At 33.5% G+C, this 26,129-nt stretch overlaps 2 protein-coding genes across 3 annotated transcripts; one reads left to right on the forward strand and one right to left on the reverse strand.

The window, feature by feature from the left end:
* Positions 1-5,262: 5,262 nt before the first annotated feature.
* LOC138901002 (uncharacterized) lies at positions 5,263-5,946 on the reverse strand. The gene has a single exon (XM_070188728.1). The coding sequence runs from the start codon at positions 5,944-5,946 to the stop codon at positions 5,263-5,265; it is 684 nt and encodes a 227-aa protein (XP_070044829.1).
* A 6,180-nt stretch (positions 5,947-12,126) lies between these two features.
* On the forward strand, positions 12,127-20,704 carry LOC104098518 (uncharacterized). Of its 2 annotated transcripts, none has more exons than XM_018771572.3 (5): positions 12,127-12,510; positions 14,485-14,667; positions 18,375-18,501; positions 18,863-18,976; positions 20,332-20,704. In XM_018771572.3, the coding sequence occupies exons 1-5, from the start codon at positions 12,205-12,207 to the stop codon at positions 20,445-20,447; spliced, it is 846 nt and encodes a 281-aa protein (XP_018627088.1). In that variant the 5' UTR covers positions 12,127-12,204; the 3' UTR covers positions 20,448-20,704. The 2 variants fall into 2 exon arrangements, with proteins under 2 accessions (XP_018627088.1, XP_009603560.1); XM_009605265.4 differs by having other exon boundaries at positions 12,128-12,510; positions 14,488-14,667.
* Positions 20,705-26,129: the final 5,425 nt, after the last annotated feature.

A 26,129-nucleotide genomic window follows, 5' to 3' on the forward strand; every position in this document is an offset into this window, starting at 1 on the left:
GACGTACATGTCACTAATTCGAGTCGTGAAAGGAGCCAATAATGCTTGCATTAAGGTAGACTATCAACATCACACCCTTAAGGGTGCGGCCCTTTCCCGGATTCTACATGAATGCGGGATGCTTTATCCACTGGGTTGTCCTTTGGCTATCTATATTACACCCCTAGGGGTGCGGCCTTTCCCCGGACTCTGCGAGTGCGGTCTTTCCCCGGACTCTGCGAGAATACAAAATACTTTATGCAACGGGCTGTCCGTTTATATCAGTGAGAGAAATGCCTAGTAGTGCAAAGATTTTTTTCAGTTTCAAGATTAGCTAAAAAAAGAATCTTTGTTGCAAGTTTCTATTTTGGGACACCTGGAGTAGAAATCTGTGGAATATTTTAGAAGCCATTATTTAGAGCCAGTAAGAGGAATGCCAAGTAGATAGCCTAATCATAAATGAAAAATAAAATAAGAGCTATAGCTGTCGAAACATTGGTAACTAAAAAAAATCAATTTCTTTTAGACCTTTCTTTGGTAAACACTTTCTTGAATATTCTTTAAAATATAAAACTTCATTATCTTCTGACATTATCTTTAGACCTTTCTTTGATCACCATACTCAAAATAACAATCTTCACGGCCATTTTTAAATATGCCAAAAATCTTAATTGTTCTTATTGCCAGTTGAATTTTTTTCATTTGAGGCTAGAAGTGTAACTTTGGCAAGATAGCTTTTAAGTCTTTGCTTTTGTCGGTTTTGGAATTACTGGTAATACTTGATATAAATCACCTCCTAAATCATTAATTTTTCGCCAAACAGTTCATTAATATCCAATATATTTCTAGGACTCTGGGCAATTATTTCGATCGTTTGACACTTAGCCATAAGTGCTTCTTCCCATATTATCAATTTTGCTTTCCTTATAAATTTAGCACCATTGCTCTGCTTTAATATATTTGTGATGATTATTTAAGTTGTTTGAAGAGGTATATCAAATCTAAAGTGGGTGATCACAATAAAATTCTTGTTGGTACACCACTTGTAATTATTGCCAATGGTATCATGCCTCTTAATATGATATTTGCAAGTAATGCATGACATAGGAATATTATTTCGATTCTGCCGGAGGCATCTACAAAGAATAATCCCGTTATACCGGAGTCGACTCTTTATAACTTCAAAGTTTGTTCTTGATTAGGATTTAGCTTTGATTGTGCTTCCTCAAACACTTGTGTAGCATTTTGATTCTCAATAATATACTATCTTTTTTACTTTGTGCTCTAACGCTCTTTTTATGGAATACATTTATGTACCTTAAGATTTTTTTTAACTTGAATAAGAATTTTACTCATATGATGAATTTAAAAAATAATTGAATTGGATTCTCTTGCTAAATAATTAATTTAAAATTTTAATTATTTGGTTTTAACATAAAAATAATTTATTTTATGTTGATTCAGATCTTAATATTAGTTCATCTTTTGTTTTGAATATTTAATCTTAATTATAATTTTATCCACCATAAATTTTATTTTCAAAGAGTAAAAGATTGATATGACATTTCACTTTTAGATCGTTATGTTTGTAGAATCATTAGTGGTATTGACTCTTACCAACCATTTTTTTTTCTCTCTTTATCACACATTTATATTCTTAAATATTTGTTAGTTGTTGTTTAATAATTGGGTATTTTTAAATATTACACAAAAATTTGATTAAAAAATATTATTTTAGTAGGAAAATAGTTTAAATATAAAATAAAATATATTAACGTGGGGTATCTTTTTCTCAATTTCAGCTCTTTATCCAGTCCATTTAATATTACTTTTATTTTATATTATTATTGGACATTATAGAGTGGTAATGTACTGCCAATACGGAGGATTCTTATAAAATTAATTTTATTAAACTTTTTTACATATTTTTAATAATAATTTAATAGATAAAATTTTATTAATTTTAAATATTAAAAATTAGCATAAAAGGTATTGTAGTCCAATAAATAGGTTATTACAATTATGTCCTTTTCTTATGAGTTCTTTCGCTTAATATTTTACAGCAATTTTGGTATATTAATATTGTATTTATGCTTTTATAATAATATATGCCCTCCTTTTTCTAAATGTATTTGGACAATATAATACATTCTCAAATTAAATTAGTAATAGGATAGTATAATACGTTTTAAAATTAAATTAGTAATAGGAATTCATAAGAAGTATATCCTAAAAGTAATAGGATTACATGACTAAACATATTTACTTGTTTAATTTTATATGAATTAGACAAGGATTCCTAATGTGTAGTATTATGTCCTAAAACTAATAAGATTATAAGGCTAATAACTAGAATTCTGGTTATATCCTTTTATTATGAGTTATTATGCTTAATATTATGATGTCATTTTGGTAAACCGACATTGTATTCATGCTTTTATAATATAGATAGATATAGATTAGCGTTATCTATACATTATAATTTTCTGATGAAAGGGGTTCGAATAAACCCTCTTCCGCCTCCTAACTCTGCCCCCACTACTGAGCGCTCACATCTTACAGGAAAAAGTGATTCTTTTATACTAAAATGAATATATCAAATATAGTTTGGTACACTAATCTCAATATAATTAATATAACATTTGATTTTCTTCGATATTTAATTCGAAATAAGTTATTTTAATCCTACTAGCAGTAATAATCATATTTTCTTTTACTAATTTCACTTATTATTGACATTATCTTTTAAATGACATAATCGTATAAACATTATCTTTTAGTTAACTTTGCCAATTAACGATAGTGCCAAATTAAAGACAAGACCTTTTGAGTCTCGTAGACGTGAAGGTAAATAATACTAGTATACAACTCCATTGATGGTCTTTAGCCCGAATACAATACGAAAGTTGCACAAATTAATCAATTTATAATAAATAAAACAATACTAGTATATAACTCATCAGATAAATAAAGCTAATTAACATCTATGAGGCTTCAAAGGAAATTAAGGATAAGAAAAGAAAGAAAATTTAAATTAAAAGAAAATTACATTATTAAACTAAATAATTCACCGGTGGAACCACCTTTGTTTGGGAGCACTTTAACTCCTAATATAAAAATTCTGACATGAATCTATATTAAGTCGGGCTCTAATATAAGTACTAAACATCGAATGAGAAGGCCTAAGTAATTAATGGAACCTTGATACCTTTCTCGAGTAGAATATATCATAAATACAAACGATTACAAGAGACACTTCCATGAGAAATACCATTAGCAGAAATAAGTGAGGATATTTAACCAAATATAGAATAGCTAATTCAACGTTAAATCTGATGAACTATCAACGTCGCGATTCGGATAAACTAATATCTCTAATTCAGGATCAAAAAATTCATCGACCCCATGTACTATCACACGTCCATTGTTGTAAACGTCCCATTCGATGACATTAACGTTGTTAATAGAAACTTTTTCGTCGTAAGGCAATGTAGTAATAACAATATGGTGGCTAAGGAGTAGGGTTTTTAGCTTGGAGATTTTATTATGAAGAGAAAATTCGAGATTTTCTTTATTAAGTTTCAAGGGGACAATTTGATATTGAATTAATCTATAAGGAGGGCCAGGATATTTTGGGAATAATTTGAGAAAAGCTTTTTCAGTAGGGCAAAATATGGTGAAATTTGTGGTATTAGGAGAAGAAGAAATAAGATGATTTAGGGTATTTTCAAGAATAATTGACATTGAAACATAGCCTTTCTTGAATAATATATTTGGAAGGTTATTGCTGGAAATTGGATTAGGCGACGAAGAAATTACTAGGGTTGAAAGGCTAACTAAAGAAATAAAGAGAATTAGGAAAAACCTAGTAATTGTTGCCATGATGGAGAAATAATTTAGAGAAGTTTTTGAAGTTAATCTTTGATTAATGATAGAATTAGTGGAGTTATTAACCTAAGGTTGTCTATTTATAGACACTTTCTTGGGCATACATCACTTTTGGCCCGCGACCGAAACTATTTATATCCGGTAGCTACAAAAGTATAAAGTTTATATATATGTTTTGTAAATAACATACAGAAATGTGTGTGTGTGTGTATATATATATATATTCGGCTATTTTTTTAGAACGATTATATAGTATCATTTCCCCTACTTTTATTTAAAATATAAACCTTATATAACCGAGATATCTTGTGGCATAAATTCGGATTTCTTGTAAGCACCATTAGGCAAGTATTTACTTATAATTTAATCCTATAACACTCTACACAAAATATTTAGAAAGATAAGAATAAAAAATTAATATAATTTATAAATTTGTTTTCTTTTCACTCCACTTAATTACGCGCTACCAGACTCTACCAAAGAAAAGGCAAAAAAAAATAAAAATACATATAGTTTTTATACTTAGTGTAATTTGTTTAGCGTTTTCACCTAAAAAGCAGCCTCCTCAGTCAGAGCTCGTCGTATCGGGCTTTCCTAGTGCGGTTTATATCTCCTGTATAGTTTGCGAGCTATTACACAGAGAGCTAGTTACCAAGTGCGCACCCAAAGGATAACAACTGTAGATTTTCGTGGGAATTTTCCAAAAAAAAAATTAAAAAAATTAGCGTTTTCACTAAAAAGTTGATTAGGAGTTCATGTATTAATTAAAGATTATTTTTTCTATTTATGTTAGAGGAGAACAAAAAGTAAAAGAGAAGATCCTAATATATCTAAATTTCTATTCGGGAATAAAAATAAAAATTCAGTTCCTTTTAGAGTAAGACTCCTATTCTGTTTAGAATTCGAGTTGCTTCAGGCTGATGGAGTCCGAGCAATTGGTATAATATTTTGATATTTTGAAAAATTATCTCAAATAATCATCCATTTAATCTCTTAGACTAAAAGAAGCTGGCGGATGTATAATATATGCATAATTCATGTATAATATATGTATAATTATATATAATTAATGTATAATCTATATATACCGGCTAGAAAAAGTAAAAATTGAATCTGACCATTTATTTATATAACACTCCTCTAAAATTAGTTTATTTTAAAAAATGCTCTTAAAAAAAGTACGTTTGATGAAAAATAATCAGTATTTGACTAATCAATTTAAAAAGCACTTTTGAGCAGAAATAATATTAATTAACTTCATTGTGATAGCCTATAAACCCTAAGTACAAACTACTTAATTTATGATGAAAGAAATAGCGTGCCAATAATAAAACTCAACATATAAATAAAGAAAGAGAGTTTTAAAAAGACAATATTATTACAAAACTCAATAATTTAATCAAACAGAGGCCTAAATAAGGGAAGTTTGACATCTTCCTTTTCTTTATCAGATGTGACAACCTTGACTACTTCCACGTCATCATCTATATAATCCTCGTTCTCCAAAATACAATAGTGCATAATATAACAAATAAAAACAATTGCAACACCAACTTCCATAAGAAGCAAAGTTAGTTGAAATATATACTCAGGATTTTTAAACCAATATTCAACATAATCTTCAAACTTAAAACCATACTTCTTCTTTTCAATACTTTTCTCCACGTTCGATGAACTATCAATGTCGCGGTTAGGATAAACTAATATTTTTAACGCGGGATCAAAAAATTCATCGACCCCATATACTATCACACATCCATTGTTGTAAACGTCCCATTCTACGACATTAACGTCGTTAATAGAAACATTCTCGTCGTGAGACAATGTAGTAATAATAATATGGTGGCCGGGGAGTAGGGTTTTTAGCTTATTGGAGTTTTTGTGACGAGAAAATTCGAGATTTTCTTTGTTGAGTTTCAAGGGGACGACTTGATATTGAATTAATCTATAAGGAGGGCCGGGATATTTTGGGAATATATTGAGAAAAGCTTTTTCAGTAGGGCAAAAGATAGTGAAAGTTGTAGTATTAGGAGAAGAAGAAATAAGACGGTTGAGGGTATTTTCAAGAATAATTGACATAGAAACGTAACCTTTTTTGAATAATGTGTTTGGGAGATTATTGTGTGTAATTAAATTAGAAGATGATGAATTTACTAGGGTTGAAAGGCTAAGGGAAAAAATAACGAGAAGAAGTAAAAACCTGGTAATTGTTGCCATGATCGATCGTTTAAACTTTTAGAGGAGCTGTAGAAATATTTGAATGATAAAATTAATGGAGTTATTAACTTAAGGTTGTCTATTTATAGATTCTTTTTGTTTAATAACATAAACCTTTGGGAAGTGGGATTTCTTTGTTGCCATTTTCCTACAGAAACTCGAATTTCTCTTAAGCTTCTTTTGGTACTTATAATTTTATCCTATAATTGTGCTCTACAGAAAATATAATAGAAAAAGAAAAGAATACAACAACAATAAACATAATACAATTCTACAAATGGGGTTTGGAGAGAATAGTGTGTACGCATACCTTATCCATACCCTAGAGAGATAGAGAAGTTGTTTCCGAAAGACCCTCGGCTCGAGAGAAAGAATAGGAACAAGCAAATATCAACAACAAATGCCAGAAAAATGATACCAACAATGTATGAACCGAAAAAATAAAAAGCAATGGCAATAGCAATAGCAACAAACACAAACAACGACAAGGTACTAGAAAACCCAAGCGTAAGAAAACAACCATAATACTAGCAATTTAAGAACAACAATAGGATACTAATAGACTAGCCCTAATACACCTGGATCGGATCAGAAAAACACCCGACTACCTACTATCCTTGTACTATAATCTCGACGACCTCCATACCCTCTTATCTAGTGCCATGTCCTCGGTAAGCTGCAGTCTCGCCATGTCCTGCCTGATCACCTCTCCCCAATACTTCTTAGGTCGCGCTCTACCTCTTTTCATACCCGTCAAAGCCAACTGTTCACAACTCGTCACTGGGGCATCTAGGCTTATCCTTCTCACATGCCCGAATCATCTAAGTCTTGCTTCTCGCATCTTGTTCTCCATGGGAACCATGCCCACCTTCTCCCGAATATCCTTATCCCTAATCTTATCCAACCTAGTGTGCCCACACATCCATCTCAACATCTTCATTTAAGCTATGTTCATCTACTAGATATAGAAGTTCTTGACTAACAACCAACACTCTAACCAATACAACATACATCCTTTGTAGATTTATGAATAAAAAGTTGATCTGGTTTATGATATGCTTGTTTTTTTCCTCCACTTAAGCGTTACAAAATAAGATCAGGTCGGATTTTTCCTCTTAAATTCACAATTTTAATTTATAGTGTATTAGAGTTTCACAATTAATAGCATTCAGAATGCTATGTTAGAGTTACACTCGTAGGAAATTTTCAAATTTCAAGAATAATTCATGGAGTTTTTATTAACTCTACCATATGAATATAGTAGGTTTTAAACTCCAGCTCGCGATTAATGCACACTTTAATCCATGAACAATAAAGAGAGAACCGGGCGCTTAACGAAAAGAACTCCTTAAATTAAGAAAGAATTTTCTTTGTATTAAACAGCGCCACATATTCTTTACTTTTTGGTGGGGTGAAACAGAGACGGAATTAAGATTTGAAGTTTCTGGGTTCTGAACTTGACACAGAATACATATCATGTGTTTACTTATTGCGTTCGCAATTATACATTAATACAAATTAATAAATTTTCTAAATATAAATACATTATCTATACAAAAGCTATTGAGTTTGTCCGAACCCGTAAAAAATAGCCTACCTTTGCCCCTGGGGTGGAGGGTGCTGGAGTTTCATATGTAGAGAATAGGCCTGGCAAGTGGGCCGGTCCAGGCCCGGGACCGGCCCAGGACCGCGGGCCAGACGGGCCAAACGGCTAAACGGGCCAGGACCGTTTGGTCCGATTTTAGCGGGTCTGGTCCGGTCTCGTGGGCCGATCCTATGATTGGGCCCGCCAGGCCCGGGACCGTTTGGCCCGCTAGGGCCCGGGACCGGACCGGGACCGACCCGGTCCCTTAGCGGGCCTAGCGGGCCCAACGGCTATTTTTTTAAATTTTTTTTTTTTAAAAAAAAAAAAACGTTGGACTGTCAAAAATAGCCGTTGGGCTGTCAAAAATAGCCGTTGGGCTGTCAAAAATAGCCGTTGGCTATTTATGAAATAGCCATTTAACCCCTCAACTTTGTTTTAATTCCAAACTTTTTATAATTACACTTTTTCCATATTTTCAACTATAAATACCCCATCATTCTTTCATTTTTTCTTACAAAATCATCAATCTATCACAATCTCTCTCTAATTTACTTCTACTATTGCTTACTTTATTGTTACAATTTGTGAAACAATTGTGAAGTTGGTGAATTGAAGTCTTCAACGATAATCAATTTCCAACAAGTTGTTCGTCAATTCGGTAAACTCGTTCCAACTCTTAAGTTTTAATATTATAATTTTGTTTGTTTTATTTACTTTGCTTGATTAATTAAGATGGCTTATTCCTTAAAAAATATGTTTAGTAAAAATAAGGGAAAATCGAAGAGTGGTGAATCTAGTGGCCAATATGTTCCTCCTCCACTTCCCCGGCTCCCCGACCCAAACATGTTACCCGTCCTACACCTCCTATTCTTGATAGCGATAATAGTTTATTACAATTTACCGAGAGTCAATTTTTCCATAATATAGCACCCGGTGAACAATTAAACCATGAATATATGAATGCTCTTTATGGTAATCCAACTATTGATGAAAATGATGATGAAAACATGTATGAAAGTTTAGTTATTACATATGAATATAGAAACCCCATAAACTCAACGTTTAATGCTCATGTAAGTGATGATGATGAGCACCTTACAAATGCGGATTGGGCTAATGTTAAAATGCTTGTAGATTTTTTAGAAAAATTCCATATTGCTACAAATGAATTTTCTGGCCAATATTATCCTACTATTTCTAACTGTTTAGTTTATATTGCAGAACTTGCAAATTTGTTGGATCATTTTTCAGATGGTGGGGAAATTTATCAACTTGCTATTATTCCATAAGAAAAAAGTTTAAAAAATATTTTTTTCCTATTCCCCCTATTTATGGTATTGCTGCATTGTTAAATCCTACTATGAAATTAGGAGGTCCTCAATTTTGGTATGAAACTGTTTATAATGGTTTAGCACTTGAAGATGAGGAGTTGTCTAAACTTCCGAACGCAATAGCCTCAATAAATGTTCAAACTATTTATAATGCTTATCAAGTTGCATTAGATCATGCTAGACCAAATGTTCCAACTCCTCCTTCTTCTAGTTCTCAATCATCTAAAAGAACTGCGGGAGTAAGAGCACTTAGTGCTTGGGCAGGGTTCAGGGGTTCTCAAGGTTCTAGTACTAGTGATTTTTCACAATTAAATGAGTTTGAAGTTTATTTGTCACAGGGAATTGAGGAAGTGAATCCCGACGGCTCCTTTAATATTTTGGAATGGTGGAAGGACAAAGAAAAACACTTTCCGATTCTTTCAAGGATGGCCCTAGATATTTTAACTATTCAAGCTTCAACAGTGGCACCAGAGAGCGCTTTCAGTCAAGCAAGACTTCAACTCGGTGATTATAGAGCGTCTATGAGGGAGAGCTTGGAAAAATCAGTACTTTTCAGAGATTGGATCCGTTCGGAAAGAAGAAATTTTGGACTTGCTGAATCACAACCAGAGGTAGACGAAGCTTATGAAGAAATGCTAACTGAACTTGCAGAGGATGATGCTTCGCCTGGAAGCGGTGATGAGCAAGCTTCATTTCCGCCACCACCAACGAAAATTTCTCCGGACCTTGAAGGATTTATGAAATTTGTAAGAGATACCATGTAAATTAATATGTAACTTGTATTTTGGCACATCTTGATTAGTTTCTTTTTCTTCTCAATGGTGGTATTAGCACCTTGTTGTGCTCATTCCATAGGGGGAGGAAGACTAAGAAAGATATTGCCATGATTTTTAATGCTATAATAAAAATATAACGCATTGATTTGAATATCTCTTTACAATATTTTTGTTCTTTTATATCTTAAGCTATACATATAGTATAATATAGTATAGTATACATATATATATATATATATATATATATATATATATATATATATATATATAAGCTTATATTTATACTATACTATAGTCTATACTATATATACATCTCATAAGATATATAAACTATATTCGATATACTATATATACATCTTAAGATATACTATATATACATAGTATACTAGATATACTAGATATATATAGTAGATATACATGTATATATAGTATATCTTAAGATGTATATATAGTATATAAATCGAATATAGCTTATATATAGTGAGATGTATATATATATTATAGTATAGTATAGTATACATATAAGCTTATATTTATACTATACTATAGTCTATACTATATATACATCTCATAAGATATATAAACTATATTCGATATACTATATATACATCTTAAGATATACTATATATACTATACTATATATACATCTTAAGATATACTATATATACATAGTATACTAGATATGCTAGATATATATAGTAGATATATATGTATATATAGTATATCTTAAGTTGTATATATAGTATATACTATACTATACTATAATATATATACATCTTACTATATATATTATATATATCTTAAGATGTATACTATCGAATATGATTTATATACTATGTATATATAGTATAGTATGTGTGTGTGTGTGTGTGTATATATATATATATATATATCTTAAGATGTATATATAGTATATAAATCGAATATAGTTTATATATCTTAAGATGTATACATAGTATAGTATAGTATATATATATAAGCTTATATATATATGTATATCGAATATATCGAATATATCGAATATAGCTTATATATCTTAAGTTGTATATATAGTATATACTATACTATACTATAATATATATACATCTTACTATATATATATTATATATATCTCAAGATGTATACCATCGAATATGACTTATATACTATGTATATATAGTATAGTGTGTGTATATATAAGATGTATATATAGTATAGTGTGTGTGTGTATATATATATATATATATATATATATATATATATATATATATATATATCTTAAGATGTATATATATCTTAAGATGTATATATAGTATATCTTAAGATGTATATTATAGAATATGACTTATATACTATGTATATATAGTATAGTGTGTGTGTGTGTATATATATATATATATATATATATATATCTTAAGATGTATATATAGTATGTATATATATATATATATCTTAAGATGTATATATAGTATAGTATAGTATATATATATAAGCTTATATATATATGTATATATACTATAGTATATCGAATATACTATGTATATATAGTATAGTGTGTATATAACTATATATATATATATATATATATCTTAAAATGTATATATATACTATAATATACTATATATCTTAAAATGTATATATACACTATAATATACTATATATACATCTTACTATATGGCTTATATATCTTAAGATGTATATATATCTTAAGATCTACTATACTATACTATATATATAGAGTATATCTTAAGATGTATATATAATATATTTTAAGATGTATACTATGTATATATAATATAGTATATATATATATTTTAAGATGTATATATAGTATATAAATCGAATATAGCTTATATATCTTTATTACTATTTTTTTCTCTAACTTCTATAAAAAAAAATTAAAAATAGAAAGTTTCTGTTGGGCCCGTTTAGGCCGGGACCGGCCCACTTAACCCGGACCCGTTAGTTCGTGGTCCCGGTCCCGAGCCGGTTCCAGCAATAAGCCCGCGAAACCCAGGACCGTTTAGGACCGGACCGCATAGGACCGGCCCACTTAGGATCGGACCCGCGAAGCCCACTTAGGACCGGGCCCGACCCACTTGCCACCCCTAGTAGAGAATATTAGAACCTCAAGAATAAATTATGCGATTGAACTAATAAATGTTCAAACTTCAGTACTCGTTCCAGAAGTTGTTTCGTGTATTAAGTAGGGATATTTTTATCCAAATTTTGGTTCTGCATTAAAAAGTGACTATTATTAAATTTCAAATACTGGCTAAACTTTAAAAGCAGGCCCAAAAGTGGCTACGGCATTAATGACTTTGAAACGGCGTCGTGGGATACCCTGCTTAAAACACAGCTTTCTCGATTCACAAGCAAATCAGTTCTCCTTCTTCCTCTTCAAATACCCACAGAGGAAACTTCCAGAAGAAGTCAGAAGCTAAAAAAAATGGTGTTAATCGAAGTAGCTTCTGAAGAAGCAAAATCAAACTCCAAACCTAGACAAACATCTGAATCAACGACCACAAATGTTTCGCCGCCCGCCGACAGTTCTTCGGCGGCGGCGGCGGAGAAAGCGCCGTCTGGTAACGCCTCCGATGGATACGAAACAGCGAGCGATACCGAACTGAACGAGACCGGAAATGGAAGTAATAGAGAATCTGAAAAAACAGTCAATACGGCGTCGTCTTCTTCTGATGGCGATTTGAAGGAGAAGACGCAGCAGCCGGAAACAAATCTAGAACAGTTGAATGAGGTTAGGTTTTATTATTTCGCACCTTTATTTTGTTGATTAATTCGTGTTGCTATTTTTCGTTGTTGTTTGGTATTGTAGAGTGATTGCTACTAGTTTAGGCAAGTTTAATTTAGGTTAATCAACTTGTATATTTTGTATACTAATGTTTGTTGAGTTCCTTAGTTAATGATTTTTTTATTAAATGTTGCAATGTGCATTGGAAAAAAAATCAGTGATTAGAATTTAAAGCCTGCTAATTCGAGATTAGAATGGAGGAATTCATTTCTCAGTTTGTTGAAATTCTCTCTAGTGATTCCTTTTCTTGTTTTGGTAAGTTAAATTTCATTTTATTTATGTTACTCCATGGCGGTGTCAGAAAATAGCAGATGTTTTTGTGATGATTGAGTGGCTCTACTGCAGACACAAACAATTAATTAGCCCGAATTATCTGTACATAATAGTATCTTCTCCTTACACCAAAAAGTGATATGAAATTCAGAGTCTTTTGATGTATCCCATATCTTTTCGCAGCTAGGGATGTCTTGTGATACTGTAACATGTTACAATTGTGTACTTGACACCTTCGTGATGTATATTTATGAAACTTCAATTATTGAAAAACATATCTTTGTCACAGCTATGGGAAGTTGTCTATTCCTTACATTCCAAATCTTCCAAGAAATAACCAATAGTATGGTCTTCCAATTTGCTTTCTTTTATTTGGTGATTCTTTTAACTTCCAGCTGGTGATTGTCTCTAAGACTGTCCCTGTCCTCACCCAAGTCAGTTTCAGCTAAGAAAGTCAAATGTTGTCTCTAATGTTGTGTTGTATACCTGCAATTTTACTCTCTAGTGAATTATGTTAAGTGCATCAATGAAATGCACCAGATAGCGTTGAAAGCATTAGTGCAGTGTAACCAAGTTACGAGTCTATTGAAATGATTGATCAAATCGATTAGCTAATGTGGTTGGAATAGGTTTTTTCTATTCCTTATATCTTTATTGGGTTGCAGCAGAGTGGCTTGGTTTGACTCATGAAAAGGAAATGATCTCATAAATAAGAAAGAAATGGAAAGAGGAAACAATGAAAATCAAAGATCATGAGAGAATGAGATTAGGGACTATATAAAATGGATTTTCTACCTTGTGTAATAAAAAAGGAAAAAGAAAATTCTAAATATATAAATATACCCGTGTATAGCACATAGCTTCGCTATACCCTAAAAAATACTTTAGTATTCTGAATTTTTTACGCTATATGATTTCATTAATTGTGCTAATGGGGTTTATAACATTGTAGGAAGAGGGTGTATCTCTTTATAGATGGACTTTCTGTATGTGTATGTTGATTTTTTCTTGCCATCACCTTAACATCAACATTAAGAGGAGAATATTAGTACGTTAAGAAGTTAAATGATAGCGAAGCAACCATTTACTAGCATTTTAATATCTCTATTCTGACCGTTCTTGTCCTACATTCTGTAAATCACGATCTTGTTAAAAAAAACATAAATCGCGAAGTCCAAAAAAAAAAAAGAAAGATTACTTGCCTCCTTTAGCTTGGGGAAATGAATGCCTTCCAATATTAGGTAAGTTGCTGCGAAGAAGTGCCTCCATCCCAAATCGAAGATTAGAAAATGTGAAGCTTGTGTAGAAAATCTAGCTGACATTTGTTTTCAACCCTGGGCCTTGGGGTAAAAGTGGCACTGAAATAGATGATCCTTTTCTTTTGTGGGTCATTCAAATTTAACAACTATATCTTTTTCCCATATGATTTTTCCTATTCGACATTGAGGAATTTCATCATAAATGTACTTGTGTGAATCCGACCTGCCTGGCCTTCTTTCTCTTGTTAATATGTTTTTCATATTGCTGTTTCAACTATTACTCCTGCCCTTTTTTTTTGGGAAATGTTCTTCCCCTTCTTAGTTGGTGAAACTGTACTAAGATAATCACTCTCAACAATTATTAATATGATTCTTTCATTTTGAGAAGCAGAAAGCCTTGGCTCAAGCAAATGATGCAAAAATTGAAGGCAATACATTGTTTAAGGATGGGCTTTTTGAAGAGGCATTGTCTAAATATGAGCTAGCATTACAAGTTGCAGCAGATGTTCCTTCAAGTAGTGAAATTCGTTCAATATGCCATGCTAATCGTGCAGCTTGTTTCTCTAAACTGGTAAGCTCGGCGTATGCATTATGTGCACTCTGTATCAGATTTTATTATGTCAAAATTCTTCCATGGTTTGGAAGTGCTGATAGGTTAGTTTTTCTGTAGAATAGTTCACCAAACTTGTCAGGAGCTTTTACATTTGGCATCTGTTTGTTACTGTATAGCTCTTCATTGATTTGCAACTTCCCACTCAGATTCTTACTGCTTTTAGTATAGCAATTTAGTTAGGTGACTAATAAATATTGAAATCAATGTTTGCAGCTTTTGCTGATCACTTGAACTTGTGGGTTTGAACATTCAAAAGAGACCTGTCACCCTATATGTACTGGATATTAACAATTCTAACTGGCTAGTAGAAGTAATGTCTGATTGTTGAGCTCTTTACGCAACCTGTAAAAGAGCTATTCCATATAGGTTTCCCAACATACTCTTGTTGATGGATGTCAATGTGATTAACTTTACCTGATCAAACAGAAATTCTGATCAGCTAAGGAAAAAACTAGTAATAGTCTTGTCTTCTAAACCCCTTTAAACTTGCTTTGAATGGGCCTGATAGTTAAGTTTGAATGACTCTCATATCTGGTCTGGGATATGCTTAAAGCAAATCTCGAAGCTGAAATATATGGAGAGGGGTGTAGACTATGAGAAAGATGTCACATCATATTCTATGCTAATATGGCTTTACGCAATACCATTCGTGTGGAACTGTTAAATTCTACAGTATGTAGAAAGAGTTCATCCTTCTGAGTAGGGGTGGCAAATGGACGGGTTGGGTACGGGTAATGCAGAAACGGATAAATTATCCGACCCGACCCATATTTAATACGGGTATAGAAAATGGGTTAACCGACGGATAATATGGATATCCACGGCTTCTTGAATATGATCACTTTTGGGAGAATTCCTAGTCTCCCAAACTTGAGGCCCCAATTTGAATCTTTACAAATGTAAAAGTTAAATCCATTAGTTATCCATGGGTTATCCATTGGTTATCCATTATTAAGTAGATAATACGGTTTTTTTGATCCGTTTTTAAAAAGTTTATTATCCAACCCATTTTTAGTGGATAATATGGATGTATAACTATTTTTTTAATCCATTGCCACCACTACTTCTGAGTGAGCATATGATTGAAGTGCATCAACTGATAGGCGGACTACGAGATTCCCTTGTATGATAACTAGTGCTCTATTGTTATTTAACGATAATAGCTTTCACCAATGTCATTAGCTCTGATGTCTCTCATTTGTGAACCATACTGTTTCATTGTGGTTACCTTAGGTTTGGTTTTTTGTTCCCTTTTGTTTTCAGGTAGCTAGTATTACTCATAGGTGATTTCATTTAATTTCTGTTTGTGCTGTTTCATCTGCAACTATTTCTGCAGATATTCAATTTCAGTCACAGCAGATTTTTGTCTGCATTATCATTTATCTGAAGTTAGCATCTAAAATTGACGAGAAAAACTGTAGGATTTACCCCCAAAACCCAATTTACTCAAATCTATAATAACCTTATCAATTTTGCTGTCTCTATTCAGTAAATTGTATTCTCTTCCCTTTCCACCTACGTTCTTGTGTCTTGCTGAATGGCAGGTCTGAGTTGAGATGATAGTATTCCATCTGTACTTGCAGTGGCTTGTAAACTTTGATTCGGAGATCTATTTAATCTGACAGTTGGAGGGGCAGTGGGAATGGTGCGGAGGGAAATTAGGTAAATTGGATGAAGAAGGTCGTATCACAAGTCTTGAGACTGGGGAGGGCATTGTCACGGGGGCGGTAGTGGAGGCTGGCTGAGTCTGGGGCTAAGAAAGGTGGTTGTAGTTTGGGCAGGGGTGGCATAAGGATGGTCTAGGGAGGCGTTGACTGCAGACCTCACTTCCTTGTTGTTTAGGTACTTTATGTAGTGATATGTGATGAGCCAAGACATATAAAAGACATGTTAAGGACCAGGATAACTAGTACGTCTAAGCCACACCAAGCCACAGATGATGAGACGGAAGTAGTGTTCTTCGGTCTTGTTAAACTGGTCATTAGTGTGAGCAATGATTGCCTAACTTCTGTTTGATCCTCTTTCCTGTACTTTTGATGAAAGTGGGATGAAAAGAGAAATATTAGCTGTTATGTGGAACAGAGGAAGTATACCGTCCATTGAAGGAGACAAAACTTCTCTTCTATTCTCATCTTTTATAAACTATTTTGTGTTGGACAATCTGTAGGGTACTATATTGAACAGTATCTCCTTTTTTTTTTGGAAAAGGTAAAACCATCTTACTTAATATTTTATATATTGATAATGTTAGTTGGTCCGACTTGATGAATTATTGACTTCCAACCTGATCAGATTTCTTGCTTAAGATTTAATACTTTCTAATGTGGAAGTACAATGCCTAGATCACTATGTTTAGTTGTAATATTGTAACTTTTCATTCGTGACAATTGCCTAGAATCTTTTGAGAAAGAAATATCAGCTCTTCTCCTTATAAATTTGGTGTGGTTTAGATTATTTTTTGCCTCTTTGGTACATTGTGATAATTATTCTCAGCTCTTCTCTTTATAAATTAGGTGTATGGATTAAAAACATTTTATCATCCTTATACATAACATGTTTGAATGAGACATATCGTTGATGTAAAGATAAATTTACTGGAAATTCTTGGGAGGATCTTTGCCTTTTCTTTTGTCCAAGTATATATGAAAAACATTGCAGCTACGTACATATAAGACTTCTTGGAATATTTATGTCAAAATTTCTAACATTGAATCAATCAATCATCAATAAACTCCCCAATCCCAAACTAGTTTGGTTCTTGAATTAGAGATTCTATACGTTTATAGGATTCTTTAACCCTTTTATACATCTTGCATGCAGAGTTCATGTTCACATCAATAAACTTTTACTTATATAAAACAGTAAAAAACGACCAGTAATGGTTCTTAAAATTAAGTGTTTCTCACTTATCGCTAATATACAAATCTTTAACCAAACTAAAAGAACTCATGACAAACATCATGGGATCTGATGTAAGCGACATATTTCAAAAGAAATAATCTCTTAGTAAACATATGATGGAAAAATCATGTCATACCCCTATATCTGACATAAAATGTTTGAATTTCATACCTTATAAATTTTGGAGGTAAACTAGACGTAGACACGATATGAGACTCATTTTACTGATGTGAAAGTCATTTGTCATAATGAAACAATAGATGATGGAAAGAAACTTCAGTCTACTTGTGTAAAGTATAGGGTGTTTACGGTCTTTGTGCTTATGGTGTGGTATCAATATGATGGAAAACCCAGCTTATAGGGTGTTTACGGTCTTTGTGCTTATGGTGTAGTATCAATATGATGGAAAACCCAGCTTTTCTTTTGCAATTTTTGGAGGAGATGATGTTGTAATTGTGTATGTGAACTTGCTATCTTAGTAAAATAGCTTACCTTATCAGAAAAAGGTCACCTGTCGTTGTGTTGAACAGGAAATCAAACTTATATTCCATAATCTTAAAGGGTATGTGCATATTTTTTAAGGTCTGCTTTTCCCCATTTTTGTTTCCCTTTATATTAAAGAAATTTCCACAATGTTCCCTCTGCTTTTCCCATATCTTTGTTTTTAACTTTTCCGAGTGAAGTTTGTAAGATATGAATGTGTTTATCTGTGTGAGTTTTTGTTGCATCTACTAATGATATCGATTATACTTTTTCATTTACAGGGAAAACATGGTGAGACAATCAAGGAATGCACAAAAGCATTAGAACTAAATCCTACATATATGAAGGCTCTGGTTAGAAGAGCAGAGGCACATGAAAAGCTTGAACACTATGATGAGGCTATTACTGGTAAACATTGGATTCTGAAATTGTAGTATGATTGTTCAGTATAATGTCATTGTAATTGGTTCTTCTTAGCTGCATCACTACATGACTAAATAACTAATATTCATACTCATTTAAGGGGATATCTGGTGGAGATCTTGTGTTTTTCAACCAGGTTCTTCTATGTCTATTCTCTCTTCCACACTCTGACCTGGAAAAAGAATAAACAAAAAGAGGCACTGTATGTTACTCATGTGCCTCTGGTAATAATTGCACACCACTCAAATAGTTCATGTTATTGGTGAATAATTAAAAAATTGGAGTTCTACTTCGGCTCTTTTCTTCTGTTCTTATTTATTCCCTTTTTTAAAAAAAATTCTTGCAGACATGACAAAGATCTTGGAATTGGAACCCTCAAATGACCAAGTTAGGAGAAGTGTGATGCGTTTAAAGCCATTAGCTGATGAGAAGCGAGAAAAGATGAAAGAAGAGATGATTGGTGAGCTTAACAATCTCCTGTCTTGACATGGACTAATTCTCTATTTTCTTTTCTTATTTAACTTTATATAGTAGAGATTCTTTCCTATAGAATTGTTAATGGTTTGACATTTCTTCCCACTTATTTATGTTGGTCCGTGAGAAGGATATCTAGTTCGTGTCTAACTAACTCCTGGCCAATTATGGAAACAAACAGCAAAAAGCTAAATAGATAAGTGTGTCATTCACATGGTTGGGGACTACTATGTTTTTGCACTCAGAGATTCCGTGTTGCTTCTCAGGCTAGTTGTTTGGCGAAGATTGAACATGACTTACATGCTTTAGCAATTAGTCTCCTAACTTTTCACATCATTCATTTGTCTGTATTCTTTGTGCGGAAGGCCTCATGATGTTCTTGGATTCTTTAGGCAATTGGCCTCATAGTGATTAAAGAAAAAATGGCTATGAGGCCAGCCAGTAATGTTTTATGGGCCTAGAGTAATCTGCTACTGTATGGACTTTGTTTAGTATCAAAAAAATAAAGTGTATAGACTTTGGCAGACAGCAGTTTTTAACTCAGGAAATTGGCTGTGACGTTAGTCTGTACTATAGTATAGACTTTCAGTAGTTTTTAACTTGAGACAATTAACTGTGGCATTTACCATGCACATCTTAGATTTCATAAGGTCATACTGCTCTAACCTATCAAAAAGCATAGTAATGCATTAGCTAACATCATACATAAGTGTCCTTATCAAAAAATATCATATATAAGTGCAATTACACATTTCCTGGCACTGGAGAAACATGTGATAGTAAATCTTGAACTCTGGATTCCATAAGTCTCATAGAACTTTGCCCAAATTTTTACTTAAATGTGACCTTTTTTTTCCTTATTAAAAAAGAGTCCCATTTAAGTAAAAATTTGGGTAAAGCTTGTGTGAAAGCTAACCCAGTGTGACTCATCTGCTGAGCAATGCTGCTGCTACAGTTAACTTAGTATGACTCATCAAGAAACTAAAAGAACAAGGAAAAAAGGAAGACCATATGTTATGTGCTTTACCGCTATAATCTCGTGATGCTGATTAATGCACTTCCGTGCCAAATGTACTATAGCTACTGTTCTGGACTCCATGAAATTGCCTTTTAGCTCGTAGGTCCCTGATTATTTGATCTCTCTTCGACTGATTGTATCATCTTAAGTTTTGGTTTGTGTATTAACACCTTTGTTACTGTTTGATCCAAGACAAAGTATGGTATTCAGTTTATCACGATACCTCGGTTTACTTTCAAGCAGTGTAGGCACTTATTAATCACGTGCATTGATCACTTCTATTTTGTGGTTCTTTTGATGTTAATGATTTGTATTTATTACAGGCAAGCTCAAAGAAATGGGAAATTCCATTTTGGGTCGATTTGGTATGAGTGTCGACAACTTCAAAGCAGTTAAAGATCCAAATACTGGTTCCTACTCAGTTTCGTTTCAGAAGTGATGTGGGTTAGCCGCCATGTTGACATATAAATTTCAATTTTCTTGAATGAAAGATTAAGCAGAACATTCGAGCATGCTGGTTTTGAACAACGCATGACAGTATTGCTTTCAAGTATATAGGTTTTGGCAATAAGTTTGAATTTTGATGTCTCTAAAGGTGAAAGCACATGGGCTCGTAGCCTTGATGTTTCTATTTTTGCATGACCAGTGGAGTTTAGACCTTATATTTGATGAAATCTAGTTATGATTTCTGTGCTACTAAGTTGTTGGTTTTTGGGGGGTGGGGGGTTGGGGTTTCGCATCTTGTCCTCAATAGGGGCCACTCACCTTGTCGCGAATAACCTCATTTCTGATCCTATCTAACCTGGTGTGCCCGCACATCCATCTCAACATCCTCATCTGTGCTACCTTGAGCGATCTTGACTGGCCAACACTCCGTCCCATACAACATCGTTGGTCTGACCATCGCTCTATAAAACTTACCCTTAAGTTTCGGTGGCACCTTCTTGTCACACAAAACACCGAAAGCGAGTCTCTATTTTATCCATCTATTGCTCTATAAAATTTATCTAAAATTAACAATATTTCAAGAAAGATTAAATGAGTTGGCTATATTATCAATTGAAAATGAATTATTAGGAAAAATCGATTATAAAAAGTATTATTAACACTTTGTATCGCAAAAAAATTAGAAAAAATAGATTTTAAATAAAAACATATCGTATAACTTTTTTTTAAAAATTTAGGCCACATATTAAACGTTGGTTTTAGGCCCTGCATATGCTTGAGCCGCCCCTAGGGGGTTTGGTGGTTATTTTGTGATTGGTCATTGTTTTGGAGGGGGGGGGGGGGTATTTTGTGATTGGTCATTGGGATAATACTGTTTCGTCATCTCTGAAACAATTAAAATGTGAGGTAACAAGTACTCCGTGAAATTGTTGAAGTTCAAGTTAATCCAGACGCCACCATTATTTTTTAAAAAAAAGAAAGAAGGAGAGGGACTGAATTAGGGAGCTAGTAAATCGTTTAAAAGAAAAACTTGTCGTGGAGTCCATGCTCGAGTATAAACCTTCTCTTAAATTGAATAACTGAACTATAAAAGAAAGAAGATTAACTAAAACAGATTTAACTGCATAAAACAACTTATCAGTATATACTTGTTGAAATTACTAAAATTAGTATTACTAGTTAATGACCTCTTTGTTTTGAAATGTAAATAAACTTTACATAATTCTTCAAAAAGATCCTTTACGAGTTAACCATAATATCAACTGTACATAACATATAAAGATAAAGTACATATTTCCTCTCTTCGTTTACCTTAGTAAGTTGAACATATGAAACTCTATTAATAATTAATGAATAAAAGCTACTCCTACAAGAATACAATAAACTAAAAAAAAAAAAAGAACTCACTACACAAATTAATTGAACACACCTTATACCAATGAAACCCTAATCCTATAGCAAATGAAACCCTTTTTTTTAAAATTAAAATAGTGGTGTTCGGGTCAGCTTGCACGTGCTATACTAACGAAACCTTCTCATCCTCTTCTGCTTTTTCACCACCATCTTCCTGCGTACTACTGAACATGAACATAAGAAAAAACCATAACTCCGATATCAGAATCAATGAGAAGATAACCAATCCAATAATCAATCCAATTAGCAAAAAACTCCTTTCAATATAACCATAGCTCCTCTTGCTATCTTTCTCTATAACTGAACTATTATCAATATCATGGCCAGAGTAACGTAAAATTTCGAATGCAGGATAAAAAAAATCATCGATACCATGCACGATCACACGTTCATCGTTATAAACATCCCATTCGACGATATTAACGTTGTTAATAGAAGCGTTTTCGTGGCGAGGCAACGTAGTAACAACAACAGGATAGCGAGATAGTAGAGTGTCAATTTTTGAGCCTAAAGGAAGAGAAATTTCAAGACTTTCTTTATCAAGTTTTGAAGGCACAACATGATATTGAATTAATTTATAAGGAGGGTCGGAATATTTTGGGAATATTTTGATTAAAGCATCGTCAGTAGGGCAAAAGATAGTGAAAGTTGTGGTATTAGGAGATGAAGAAATAAGACGGTTTAGGGTATTTTCAAGAATAATTGACATTGAAACATAGTGTTTTTCGAATAATGTATTTGTAAGGTTGGAATTAAATGAAGAAATTGAGGTTGAAAGGCTAAAAAAATTACAAACGAAGAGAAGAATTAATAATCTGGTAATTGTTGTTTTTGATGCCATTGAAGATATTATTTCAGACAAAGCTTAATTTGCAAATTATAATCTAATTAAACCCCTTATATACAAGTTTTTTCATTTTACCTAAACCTAGTTGAACTAAGATTTGTTATTTCCTTTTTTTTTCCTACCCCAACTATACTTTTGATGATTTAACAAAATAAAATCCTTTACTTGTTGAACACCTATCAAACTTGGAAATCTTGATTGGTTAGTTGGGCGGCAAACTTTGCTTTGTTAATTATTTGAAGAATACTTTACGCAATAAGTTAAAAATTTAAAATAATTTCAATAGTAATAGAACTTATAGGGTAACCTTCATGCGGAGGGGTATCCAGATCTATCGAACCCAATATTTATTGATGTTTCGAATAAGATAACCTAGTCAATCGGGTCGTGATTGGATTCCATGCTAAAATTATAGTGGTATTGGTATTGATAGTAATTGTGATTGATGTCTCTAAGGAGATAGCCTAGCCGATCGGGTCGTGATCGGACTCCATGCTAAAATTACGGTGGTATTGGTATTGATAATAATTGTGGTTAATGTCTCTAATGAGATAGCCTAGCCGGTCGGGTCGTGATCGGATTCCATGCTAAAATTACGGTGATATTGATAGTGATTGTGGTTGATGTCTCTAATGAGATGGCCTAGCCGATCGGGTCGTGATCGGATTTCGTGCTAAAAGTATGGTGGTATTGGTATTGTGGACATTGGTATTGTGGTATTGTGGACATTGGTATTGTGAACATTGATATTGTGAGCATTGGTACTGTGAACATTGGTATTGTGAACAATGGTATTGCGAACTGTGGTATATCAGTGCTAAAGATTCTCCCAACCAAAAATAATACTATAAAAAATTATCACTTCACAGTGTTATTTTCATATTTTGAAAATTATTATGTTTTAACTTGGCATTTGGATATTATTGATTGTTGATTGTCATTTCCATGGTTTTCCCTTTCTTACATTGGCATTCTATTTTGAAAGAGGACAGTTAGCTTTATATACTAGTACTATTCCATATGCACTAACGTCCCTTTAGCCGGGGGCGCTACATCTTTAATGGATGCAGGTGGTTCATCAGTGGGTAGCTTTGGTCCTCGTTAGCAGTCGCTCTCTATTCAACATGTTTTGGTGAGCCCTACTCTATTCCGGGCCTGATGTCATTTGAGTTGTACATTGTGTTTTGAGGTATAGCCGGGGCTTTGTTACCGGTACTTCCATATTACTCTTGTTTTGTACTTAGAGGCTCCGTAGACAGGTTGTGGGTGGTAGTCGAATGTTTGAATTGAACTAGAAATGTTGGTATTTGGCAAAACATATTTTTCATTATATCTATAAACTTGTAATATTTTGGAAATCATGAATGAAGCTGCTAATGGAAATGAAATGGGAGTTGTTAATGAAATCTTTTCAGTGTTTGATTAATGGAGTACATCTCCTCTTTATTCATGGATGAGTTTGGTTAGAAGAAAATCTAACAGGCTTGCTCGGCCGGGTTCACTCGGTTGAGCGCCGGTCGCGCTCCCCGAGTTTGGAACGTGACAATAGGGATCACACAACCTCAGAACAACCTGCAGGAGATACTCCATCTTCTTAGCCTCAAACCGGCATCTCACTATGACGCCCTCATGGTCGCAACCATTATGCAATCTCTAAATCCTCTCGAGTTGAACTCATTATCAAGACATAAGAATTTACTTCATTCCAACAAAACACTAGCACATCACTCTAATATCAGTACACCTTTAGTAGCCTGTTGCAATAGCCTTACTGTATTTCAACACTACTACAAACACATTAACACTTACCCCCACCCTCAGGAGATCCAATATTCCATTCCATAGCTATTATCCCACACATTATACCAAATCCCAGAATCCATAAGAACCTGGGAATAGTGTTGCATACCCACAATCCTTGGACAGAAGACAAAAAGACACATATATTTGACTCCTTTCATCGAAGGTCACCATAGACTTGCTCCCAAATAGTAGCTTCTCTCTTCACTGTACTATCACAACTCATAAGAATCTGAGAGCAACTTACAGGAAAGAAGGAAACACAATGCTGCAGATCATAGTCTATTGAAACAAATACCTGGGACCCCTTATTTCTAACTTGTTTGTCGAATTTTCCAGGTACAAAGGGTAGGCCTAGATCATTGGTGATTTCTCAATGTATGGTATCAGTACTTCAGGAGCTCATTCTGTTGAAATTTTACCAATCATCCTGGGAATGCAAAATTCAACATGCCATTTTGGGTCACATAAGACATTCAGACATGCTTGTCATGTCTACAGGCAAACCTAGTTTCCTAATATGGCATAACAACCAGCAGGCTACAGGCAATCAAATACAGTGTATTCTGCCAACCGAACAACCAACTGGACACAACTAGGGGTACAAACCTAGCTGTCCTATTTTTCTTTATTGGCGGGAACCATACACAACTTATGGAACCATACACCACACTTACAAGTTCCCAAACAATGGATGAACTGGACAGATTTAGGGGCTCAAACCTAAATGATCAGTTTGTTAAATTTACTATTATCCTCCGGGTGCAGAGAGGTACACACATACAAGCACAAATGTTGTATATGGAGTGCACTAATCTCTAGATCCCATCAGCTTTACCTGATTAAATTTTTCTCCCCTGGACGAAGACAACAATCAATCACTACCCAGTGCTAAGCATATTAATGCACTGGCTTCACACAAGAAATACCACATGCACAACATCTTCTATCAGCTTCAAACAGAGACAACATGCTTCTTCAATACCAGGCTCCTTTTTGATGGCTATCTTCAACTTAGTCATTGATAAAACTATTTTGAAGACAGTCTTATTCATAGGATGGATGTAGCTACATGTTATATGTAGGATCTATTACCTAGATACTGTACAACCCATCAAGACAGAAATCAAGCACCCATAGTTCTTTTCACATCCAAAGCAAAAATCTTCTTGTCACATCTAAATCATCTAAGCCTAGTCCTTAGTCACATAATACTCATCATATAGCTATCCAACCACTCATTGAACCATCATTCCCACTCCTAGGGACTCTACCAGGCATATAAGTCCAAAAGCACATACTCACATAACTAAAACTAGCGAGCCCAAGCTGCGGTCTAAACTTGGCCTCAAGTCCTCCAGATTAGCCTATCACCAAAACATAGAAACACATCTCCCACCTCATCTAGGACATTACAAGCCGTTGATGCACAACTGATACCGAGTGCTCAACTTAACGTATGAGTGGGTAGAAGGAATTTAAAGAAATACGCTTCGAGCTGAATCAATGTCGCACGATAAGGAAAGAAAGATGAAATTTTTTTCTATGTGCCCTGTAGCCTCTCAAAGATAAGTATGGACGTCATCATATCGATTCTCAAGACTCTGCTAGACA

Source organism: Nicotiana tomentosiformis, chromosome 11 (assembly GCF_000390325.3).
Source record: "Nicotiana tomentosiformis chromosome 11, ASM39032v3, whole genome shotgun sequence".
Taxonomy (NCBI): domain Eukaryota; kingdom Viridiplantae; phylum Streptophyta; class Magnoliopsida; order Solanales; family Solanaceae; genus Nicotiana; species Nicotiana tomentosiformis.